Source organism: Cynoglossus semilaevis, chromosome 1 (genome assembly GCF_000523025.1).
Source record: "Cynoglossus semilaevis isolate Cse_v1.0 chromosome 1, Cse_v1.0, whole genome shotgun sequence".
Taxonomy (NCBI): Eukaryota; Metazoa; Chordata; class Actinopteri; order Pleuronectiformes; family Cynoglossidae; genus Cynoglossus; species Cynoglossus semilaevis.
In genome coordinates this window covers 32,771,446-32,782,188 of record NC_024307.1, presented here as the reverse complement: position 1 = coordinate 32,782,188, position 10,743 = coordinate 32,771,446, and the positions used below count along the sequence as shown (strand labels likewise).

The following is a 10,743-nucleotide window of genomic DNA, read 5'->3' as shown; positions in this document are numbered from 1 at the left end:
ATCCATCATCCATCATCCATCATCCATCATCCATCATCCATCATCCATCATCCATCATCCATCATCCATCATCCATCATCCATCATCCATCTCAGTACCTTGTGATCCCATTTTGTTTTGTCATTGTGTTTTCAGAGTAGACAGATTAGTGAACAAAGACTGTGTTTGTGTGGAATCACAATCTTTCAGGCAACCCCATTTGAATTCAGGGCGACCTCACGTGGGGTAGCGACCCCAAGGTTGAAAAACACTGGCTTAACGTCTTTGGTTACACGAGTGTTATAACCTACTCACAGTGCACCACCAGTCTGTTGCTGATTCTGCGGGGGACTGGGGAAGTCGGATGCCACACCAGACAGTCCAGCTTCTTGCCGTTCATGTTCCTCAGTGGATGCAGTGAGTACTGCGAGGAGACGGCGCCATTGGCCATGGAGCGGTTGGAGGATTGCCCGTTTAGATCGGTGTCCCACGAGAGGCGGGGAGGCGGACGGGCTATGGACCGGCAGGCCGCTGCCTGACGGTAGGACTGACCCTCCTCCAGAATCACCGGATCCAGGGTGGAGATGGGAATGGCTGCAGGGAGAGGTCAAATCAAAATACAGAATACGCCGTTTGGTAAAAGCGTATGCATGGATGTATTCAGTATTTTGGGGTAAAATGGGATTACATTTACTGTGAATGAAAGTGAACCACTTGTCATTGTGACACAGCACACCACCTGTCTTTAACCCATCACCAAAGTAAACAGTGACACAGCCAAATGTGACCTCTGTCTTTAACCCATCACCAAAGTGGGCAGCTTTAAGCGCCTGGGGAGCAGTGTGTGGGGACGCTCAGAGCCTGGAACCTGAAGGCTTCCTGACCCAGGTCTGCTTCCTTAACCACTAGGCCACCACGACTCCTGATCCACATCATCATGTAGTGGTTATCATGCCGGCTTACACATCTGCCTTACACACACAATGTCCTGTGTTCGAGCCCCAGATGAACCGTATACTTGGCGCCCCCAAGGGGCAGACCATTGCAGCAGATGTGCTGTTAACACAAACGCTTCCTCAATGTGATATCCAAAATATTTTATTATTTTATTATTATAATTTTATTATTATAATTGTGTAATACTACTGCTGATCAGTAGTTTTCTACATGTGCTTTGTTTTCAGTTACTATGAATGTTCTCTTTGAGGTTCAGTTCATCATTACCACTGCCCTGGATACAAGGTCAGCTACGTTTGTTTTTGGTTTTTCCACAGTAGCCCACGGACATTGGCGAGGAACTCACTCCATACGACGAGTGAAATCTCCGTGTCAAAGTTGCCGGAGGGGAAGGTGCTGATGCGGCAGATATAGTTTCCCTCATCTGAGATCTCGGTGTTCATGATCACCAGAGCTGAATCCATTGTGGGTTCACTGCTCTTAAATCGGGCCCGCTGAGACCACGTGCCAAATGCTGCAGACAGAGAGAGGCAGAAAGAAAGAACGGAGTCAGCTCGGTGTTCCACATGCTGCTGCTGGAAGTCATTAAAGGATTAATGGGAGTTCTACTTTTAACATGACAAATTGTCAAGACATGTATTGTACTAATTAACTTTTATTTTTTTCACACATTTTTGAATCAATATCTCAAAAATCTTGACATAATGTGAATATTGTATAGCCTAGACTTGGGCGGATATGGCCCGTTTGCCATTTTAATCCGGCCCGCCAAACTTGTCCGTTACTATTTCTATTACTATTAATTTCTATTATCATTATACTAAACTTGTCCGTTACTATTACTATTACTATTCATTTCTATTATCATTATACTTCTGCCCACATTTCCCCTAAAAGGCTAAAAGCATTTTAGCATTTTATCCTTTATGCATGACCTTTACATGTCATTTATCTTCAGATTTTAGAAATCATTGTGGCCCACGGGTCAAAAAGTTTGCCCGTGCCTGGCATAGCCTGTAAAAGCTGATACTGCAGTTAAAATAGACTAAAAATAGACTTTAACCATGTGACAGACTTTAAGGATGTAAACACTGGTTCTTTCTGTCACTTTCTTTTTCTACATCCCTTTTATTCACATCCACAGCTGAAGCTCACAGCCTTGTAAATCTCAGAAGTACAAAAATCACGTAGCTAGTGACTCCACTTAACATATCCACAGTGAAAGGTCTGCTCCCTGTGAGTCTGTGTAACTGTGAATAAAGGGGCGGGGGGGTTGACCCCAGCATGCGGACTGACCGGTCTGTCCGTTCACGTGGTGTGCAATGATGATCTGTTCCTTGGAGGCGTCGGGTTTCTCCTTGTACCAGGTAACCTGCACCACAACCACGCTGCTGTCACTCGGCTGGAAGCGACAGGGCAGGACAGTCTCCTTTTCTGTCAGGGAGCGTATTGGGTTGTCTTTAGGGAGTCCCACAAATTCTGCCTGGATCACTGTCAGCAAAAGTTAGAATTAGTCAGTGATTATTAGCGGCTGTCCAACTTAGAGATGACCGCTGAGCTTAGTTTAACACAGTGTTTCCCAAACCTTTTTTCTGGGGACCCATATTTTAAAAGTCACAAACCTTCACAACACAAGTCAATAGACATTATTCATAAATCACAAATTAAAGGTGTACTTGACCATTATTGAACATTAATGAGGATATGTTATTGTTGACCGAGTGATATCTGAACAGTAAGTATTACTAAATTAAGTTTTAAACAATGAAAAACAGTAATTGACCCAGCAAAACAGGTAACATAAGTAACTTTTTTAAACATTAAATGTAGCCCATTTGTTCTTCTTTTCAACATTCAATTGAATTAGCAATATCGGAACAAAATAGTCAATAAAATAATTACAAAAAGAAAAAAATAATCAGAGACATGACCACAGGTGGAGCTTTTAAACTGGCAGCTATTTTGAGGTTGGATGCAGACAGCTGTTGCGATGAACTCCTGGGAAACATGATGCGAGACGAACCAAAAAAAAAAATCTCTTGTGACCCACCTGAGGGTCCCAACCTAGTCTTTGGGAAACAATGGTTAAACAGTTTTGGTTCCTATAAAAGTGATGTTTTATTCAACAAAGGGAATTAAATGTACAAAAGGGACAAATGAGGATATATCAAAATGAAATTCCAATTACAAAGGTTATGCACCCTTTGGTGGGGAGGGTCCCTACTTTGAGAACCACTGGGCTTTCCTCTGTACATGTCCATTAAATGACTGTATCCAGAGGAGAATTCGCAGCATTTACATGTGTGAGAAAATAGAAAACATCACTACATTAAAGCAGGACACATTTCACACTTGAAAAAATACATTAGTTCTATAAAATGTTGAAGATACTTTAATGGCGACAAAGGGGTTCTACAGCTACATAAACGTGAACGCATGCATTCTACTCGGCAGGTCAACGCATCCCAACCTGATCAGACATTGTGTCTGAATCTGCAGAACACAGATGTGACACTGTAACCTTTGACCTTAGGTACATTCTATGACAGGAGTCATAAGACTTAACCTTTCACTCAGACAAGGGCTTGGAGGAAGTTTCTCATTTTACTACACATGTTTGACCTGACAAATATGTCTCTGTTGACCCTTCATGTTCAAACCTAAGCCATGAGCAACCTGTCTAGAATGACTTAAGGTCAACAGCTCAACCTCTTGAAGTGTCATCTTTTCGGTGTCTACAAAAGCTTTGTAAGGATGCAATTATAAAGACAATTATGAGGAAATGGAATTATTCACGATCAAGATGTACCAGTACACAAAGTCCAGTAATGATGCTAACAACAATTGTAATTGTAATAAAATAATAATTGTAATAATGGTCATTATCATTACCTCATACATTACATACAAGGTGACTGTGCTGTATTGTTTTACATAGAGGACAACAACGGTCGATTTGTCATCGAGGTGCTTCCACGTTGTGACCTAATGACATGTCCTTCATTTTCCCAACTCAAACCAATTCTGCGTGCCAAATCTTATTGACCTAGACCTGGTCACCTTGATAATAGCAAATGCCAAGATGATTTGTTTTATAATCATCTCGGCATCTGGAACATCTTTCTTCTAACTGAAGCTGTGATCTGTGACTTTTGGCTTTGTTTTTTGTATTTTGTGTCAAATTCTTCTAATTCTTCTTCAGCACTGCTGCTGCAGCTGTACCACTGACAATAATCCCTACGATTGTATACTCTAACACAGAGTTACATGGAGCTAATCTAACACAACGAAAAAGAAAGAGTTGAAAACTCTGCCGCTTCCTAATCTACTGACCAGTTTTCAATCACATACAGCAGAGGTTCCCAAACTGGGGGGCGTGCCCTCTTATGGGGCACAGTGCCATTGTATGTTAGGCACAGATGGAATAAATCCAAAAACGTAACACAGCATATTGTCCATATATGAACCACAGGGGGCCCCAGGAGAAAACGTTTGAGAACCACTGACATACTGTATAGTGTCCTTCCCTTGTTATATTTACTTACTCTGCTTTACCCTTCTTTTCCCACACAATGGGATCATAATTTGTAAAATTGGTATTACATTTTTTTTTCTTAACCCTCCACTATTAGCATTTAGGACTGTAAACCTTCAGCGACATGTATTGGCACAACGCTGTACGGAATGCATTAGCACATTAGCATGTAAATGACTCTTAGCAGAGATATTTTCAAATTATGCACTTCAGCTGTGATTTTTCTTTTACTGTTTTATGGGGGAAAAAATAAGATTTTCAGACTTTACTGCATCCTCCCACAGAAATAAGAAGAGTCGTCCTTCAGGTGAGCTGAGCACAAGTGAAGATATGTCACATAACTAGTTGCCCAAGAAGTCTACAAAGAAAAGCAGTGTCTGGAAGGAGCGAGATGTTCAACGGGGGGCCTCACACAGTACCCTTAGGTGTGAGTGTGTGTGTGTGTGTGTCTGGTTTGTGTCACACACTCAAACCGCGACACCAGGAAACAGATATACTTTTGTTTTTCACCTTTGCCCGCTGTCTGTAAAAGCAGATCCTATTTGCCAATCTGATCTAGACCAACAGAAATGTGTCACCTTATCTCCTTTTGTCCTCTGGCAGCGAATAAAAGTTCAAACCCTGAACTGACAATCACACACACTCAGAGTATAACTCAAGAGTTTACTTTTTTTTCCCTGTCCTGGCCCAGAAATACTGTAAAATCAAACATCTTCTTTGGGGCGGTTCTTACAGGTGAAAAGCCGTGTATATGAACTATACTGCATGATAAGGAACGCGTCAGTGTTGCAGGTGAGTGGTGGACTTGTCGAGAGCGTAGCTTCCTGATTACTGTTGACTTGTTGTGATGGACAGTAAACAGCTGGAAGGAATCACAGCAAATCAAACCCCATAAATGAATGGTGTAACAATTTAGAGTTGATGATCGAGTCAAAGCCAGGCATGGGCAAACTAAGGCCCAGGGGCTGGATGCGGCCCATTCAGCTTTCTAATCAGGCCTGCCAAACTTCCAAATTATATAATTTATTCATATTATCATTATACTTCTGCAATACCCACATTTTCCCAATAAATGGCGTGGAAAAGGCTAAAAGTATTTTAGCATTTTAGCCTTTATGCATGACTTTTACATGTCATTTATCTTAGTTCACACGAACGCTCCATCTATCTGCTCCTGACCTGGCCCCCTGGTCAATTGTATTGTAGCTGTGGCCCGCGAGTCAAAAAGTTTGCCCACACCTGATATAAGCTGAGAAACAACACAGTCAGCATATTCACCAGCTGTCCTTCAAATGACCTCTAAAATAATTTTGAGTTATGAGTTGCCTGTTTACCTCTGATTGCGAGGCTGATGAAGACAATGTAGTCTCTTAGAAAGACGATATTCCCGACTAGTTATTACTCATCACTCTCAGCATCTAATTACACAAGTCTTGATTTCTGACTATTATCCTGTATCATCGTCAACATCACCATCATCACTCTGTTTGTAGTGACAGAAGTATTTGGAAAATAACCTGACCTCAAGAATGATCAGTTTAACCTAATTCATTTTTCTCCTACCATTTGTTCAATTTCTGGGTCACGGATCGCCCAGTGGTCACTGGACACAGGTTGACATGTAGAAACATCCATGGGTTCACAGTCAGACTGGTACCAGTGGTCAATTTACAGATTCACAATGTAAAAGGTTTTTTTATTATTATTATGTGAGGAGCCTGGACTCCCACCTTTGACCTTCTAGCTCTGGGCAAGAGCACAAAGGAGGATTCCGAGACAGGAAGGTTACCCTACAGGCTTAAATTGCTCAATAAAGTTTTTCGTTGCTGACGCCCTGATTTTTCCCTCTGTTCAAGTCACTGTCATAATGAAAATATTCATTAACAAATATATTTGTGCAACTGTGGGTATTGTTCTCCTTGAGTTATTTGCCTCACCCTTCACACTCAGTGCTTCCCAACCTTTGTCTTATAGCCACGGTGCATAAAAGAGATTAGAAAAATCCCAGGGCACAACGAGAAACAAAAAGTATGTTATGAAATATACTGACCTTCTTGTCTTAATGCACTTCAAATTTTCTTACTCAGTGTGAAATCTGGGCCTATTTAGTTGAACACAACCCTTGCGTGAATTGAAGAAAAGACACGAGGATCTTCTTCACCAACCTTAAGTCGCTTTTCTTTTAGTTTGTTTAACTATCTGCTGCCACCGAGGTGAAGTGCCTGATACTGTGCCATAGATGAATAAGGGCAAAATATTTGCAGTTAAGAAAAAATAATTTTAAGTGCCAAAGATCTAGAGAATGAGCTTGGTCCTATCTGACAACCTGATGCCCAAATATGTCAGGATTTTTATAATTTTCTTCATGTACTTCAGTTTGACTACATGTCCATTAGTTTCAGACATTGACCAGTTTTGTGGAAGTGAGCATTGGGTCCCTAAACGCTTCGCTTACCAGTTTTCTCTAATTTAGAAATCTTTAATCTTCCTTTGATTGGTTTTGTTCTGTGTCCTGTGGCTATTTATTAGTGTTCAATGTATTAACTAATATATATTTAAAAATTATTCTTAGTCTTAGTTTAAGCCATTGTGTTCAGTTATTATACTGGGTAACAATGCTTTGCACTAAATGAAAGCACTAAGGATTTTTTTAAATAACTCTTTTTTAGAGAAATTGATGTTATTTACTATTTATAATTATTACATTTGTTAATCTTAAGGAAATTATTAACAAACATGTTTTCTGCCCTGTAAAAACCTGTCCAATCTGCGCTAGCTAGCTACATGCTAGCTTAACAAGGAAAGCGCAAACTGCGAAGTCTACACGTTGTCATGCCAAAGTTGCAACTGTCAAACAAGGTGCATTCAGGTACCATCAGACACTTAATAATGTGACAATTATGGCAGTTTATGATTATAAACTACAAGAGTAATTTTATTGTTTTGGAGGTTTTTTTGTTTGTTTGTTTTTTCTTTTTTCCACTCAAATTTATTAAATTAACCTGATGGCCACCACTGTTTTAAATCTGAGGGCATTCTAGCTTAACCTGATGGCCACCACTGTTTTAAATCATCCTGCATCAATTACCATTTCAGCAAACAAAGTAGACGTGTATTTCATGTTTGACTTTTGCCCACTATAATTCACTTAGGAGCTAAAAACAGAGAGCAGAATGACAGGAAACGATTCCTCTTAAAGGAAAAGGATTTGAGGCGGTCCCTAAGTCAGTTCATGTTGCAGCAACTTTACTTTAAGTTTAGTTTTTAGTATTTGCGTCAGCAAAAAGGAAACCACTGTGTCACTGAATCGATGAAATGTTGGGAAATAATTGCATAATTGCTGCCATGGAGACAACATTGTTAGAATCCATTCTTTCATGACGTCAAATGTCACGTTTACTCTTTGATTCTGGGAGTGAAGAGACAAAAAGTAACACATTAAACACAAGTTTTCACCAGTGTGTGTGTTGGTGTGAGAGAGAGAGAGATTTTGTGCGCCCGTGCGTGTACAGGTCGCTGATTCACTAGCTGTTGTGGGAGAATCCACTCACTGTTGTCAGTGATTCGGATGTGATTCATACATTTACCATCAGACCTGATGAGTGTGCTTTTCCAACGTAGGTGTGTGTGTGTGTGTGTGGGATTGCAAACATGCGAGTGTTTGACACCCTCAAGTGTAAACCCCTGTGGAATCTGCCTGTGCTGCATTACTGGGATAACACACCACAGGCACCTAATGAATGTGTCTAATTGAAAGACTCTTTTAGTCATGTCACACACACACACACACCACGTCTTATGAGCATTAAGACCCAACATTCACACACACGGACATTAACCACAGCAGCAGGATGTACACACTTGTCTGGATAAGGTTGGAGGAGGTGAAAAACTGAACAACAGCAACCAGTTCTTCCAGAAATAACAGACGGTGTTTTCTTTAACTGCACCGTTCCATATGTTTGCTTGAACAAAGATGGCCACCTGCCCAGCAGGTTTGGCTCATCTAAAAAAATAACTTGGTTTTTAACCTCACTCACACACACGCGCTTGTTTTTAGGACCAGCTGTTTGTTTGTTTTTTTCTTGACTGTGTGTATGAGGAAGTGTGTGTGTGTGTGTGGAAGAAGCCAAGGAGTGAAATGAATGCAGGACAAAAAAGAGAGGAAACCATAAAACAACAGAGAAGCAGGGCATCTGAAGTGCATCAACATCTCACCCAAGAGCGTCCGGTGCAGGAGAAGCAGGGAGAGTGTGGTCAGCAGAGACTTCATCATCATCCTCATCCTCCTCCTCCTCCTCCTCACTGTTAACTGTTACTGCTGCAGCAAGATGGGACGCTCAGTCCACAGGATGAAGTCCTACAGGAAACACACACATGGAGCACGGAGGCAGAGTCATGTCTGGTACTGCTGCAGGATCTTGGAGATTGTTGTTGTTGTTTTTGTTGTTGTTTTTTAAGTCGCTGTATCCACCCCAGCAAAAGCAAAAAAAATAAATAAAAATAAAATCCTTTCAGATCAGCGACATGTTGGTTTGCTGAGCACCAGCCATGGTGCTTTTCTCCTAGGAAAATAAGAAGGTGCAGCGTTACCTGATTGGATACACCTGTTTAAAGCTCTCACCTTCCTCCCTCTCTCTCTCTCTCTCTCTCTCTCTCTCTCTCTCCCGCCCTTTGTGCACACACCTACCCACACAAGCAGAAGTCACCTTTCTGGTTTGGTGGAGGCAACTTGACAGTTATGTTCTCGCCTTTACTTGCTCTGCTCTGAGGAGAGGCAGGTGAAAAGCAGGCAGGGAGGTTCACTAGACTCTGTCCACAGGACTGGTTAGGGACCGGAGCCAAACCCGGTACCGATTCATGTCCCCGACAAACAGGAGAAAAACAATTTAATCCCCCTGTTTTTGTATTTGTACAGGAACAGTCACACAGAGTGAACCTGGTGAGCTCCACAGCAACACAGTGCGGTGATTGGTTGAAGAGTGAAGATAACGTAATTAACACAGAAAACTGAAAGTTTTGGTTGATAATTAGACATTTTATTTTAAATTTTTCTGCATATACAAATACATAAATGTACAAAATAAAGCTAATTACTGAATGCAATATACCAAGGTATGCTTAAACACAGCACTGATCAGTTTGTGGACCCCTTTATTTTGTTTGGGCGGACAAGGCGGCTGCAGATAATACAAACATAGACGAAACACTGCCTTCTTGTGGTAAACATAAGTACAGTTGAGATCGAAAATGGCTTCACGGAGAAAAAGATGGCGCGAGATTATTTTTACGTATATCAATGTAGCCAGTATTCTACACAAAATTTGTCATTTTAACTTTTGTCTCATTTTAAACTTGAGCTAACATTTACACTCGACCTTAATTAAATATCAATACAAAACAATAATAAAATAAGAGAAAAATCCGACAAGAGGGAGTACAGGATCAGAAGTACAAATTATACAGTACGAGTGATTAAGTTGTTTACAGTTTAACCAAAAATTCCCTCAAAAATCCGGTTTAATTAAGGAAATAATATAACGATGTAAAATATATAATACTGACTAATCTCTTTATTTAACATTAAAAATAAAAAATAAATCAAGCCTATCTCATGCTTGTAAACATATATATATATTTAAAAATGTATATATGTCCTTAAAGAATTTAATTTTTTACATGAATTGACAAAAATATATTCTTTGATTTTATTTGTGAGATCAGAACTCATAACTAAATAATTGTTTTTTAGCAAATGTGACAGATGAGAGTAAAAAAATTACAACCTTGTGCCCAACTTCCCTCTTTCTCTCTGATCTGTCTCAACTTCCCACAATATTCTAAAAACAATAAAAGAGAAGTGGTCACCGGTTCTAACAGTTCTACATTCTCATGAAATTCTAAGTGAAAAATAATATTCTGTTTATTTTTTAAATACAAAAGGAAAAAAAGGACGTCGGTCACTTCACATCCCTGGACTTCTTCATGCCGATGACCTCATAGGTGTCCTGAACACGAGGAGTCAAGTCCTAACAGAGAGGTAGAAAAAAATTAAATTATATATATATATATACTACTGTTCAAAAGTTTGGGGTCACCCAGACAATTTTGTGTTTTCCATTAAAGTCACACTTTTATTTACCACCATGAGTTGTAAAATGAATAGAAAATATAGTAAAGACATTGACAAGGTTAGAAATAATGATTTGTATTTGAAATAATATTTTTTTTCCTTCAAACTTTGCTTTCGTCAAAGAATCCTCCATTTGCAG

At 40.0% G+C, this 10,743-nt stretch overlaps 2 protein-coding genes across 3 annotated transcripts in view; both read right to left on the bottom strand.

Moving 5' to 3' along the window:
* The window catches only part of nectin4a (nectin cell adhesion molecule 4a), an 18,506-nt gene extending 9,404 nt beyond the window's left edge, over positions 1–9,102 (bottom strand). Inside the window, exons 1-4 of the mRNA XM_008327437.3 lie at positions 8,690–9,102; positions 2,233–2,427; positions 1,283–1,450; positions 295–573 (exon numbers count right to left, since the gene is read on the bottom strand). Of these exons, the coding sequence (XP_008325659.1) occupies positions 295–573; positions 1,283–1,450; positions 2,233–2,427; positions 8,690–8,756 (709 nt within the window). The 5' untranslated portion in view covers positions 8,757–9,102. The remainder of the gene's footprint in view (positions 1–294; positions 574–1,282; positions 1,451–2,232; positions 2,428–8,689) is intronic.
* Positions 9,103–9,488: 386 nt separating this feature from the next.
* fcer1g (Fc epsilon receptor IgFc epsilon receptor Ig) overlaps positions 9,489–10,743 on the bottom strand; it is a 7,700-nt gene continuing 6,445 nt past the window's right edge. For both annotated transcript variants that reach the window (XM_008327455.3, XM_008327448.3), the window contains exon 5: positions 9,489–10,500. In XM_008327455.3, the coding sequence (XP_008325677.1) occupies positions 10,432–10,500 (69 nt within the window). In that variant the 3' untranslated portion in view covers positions 9,489–10,431. The remainder of the gene's footprint in view (positions 10,501–10,743) is intronic.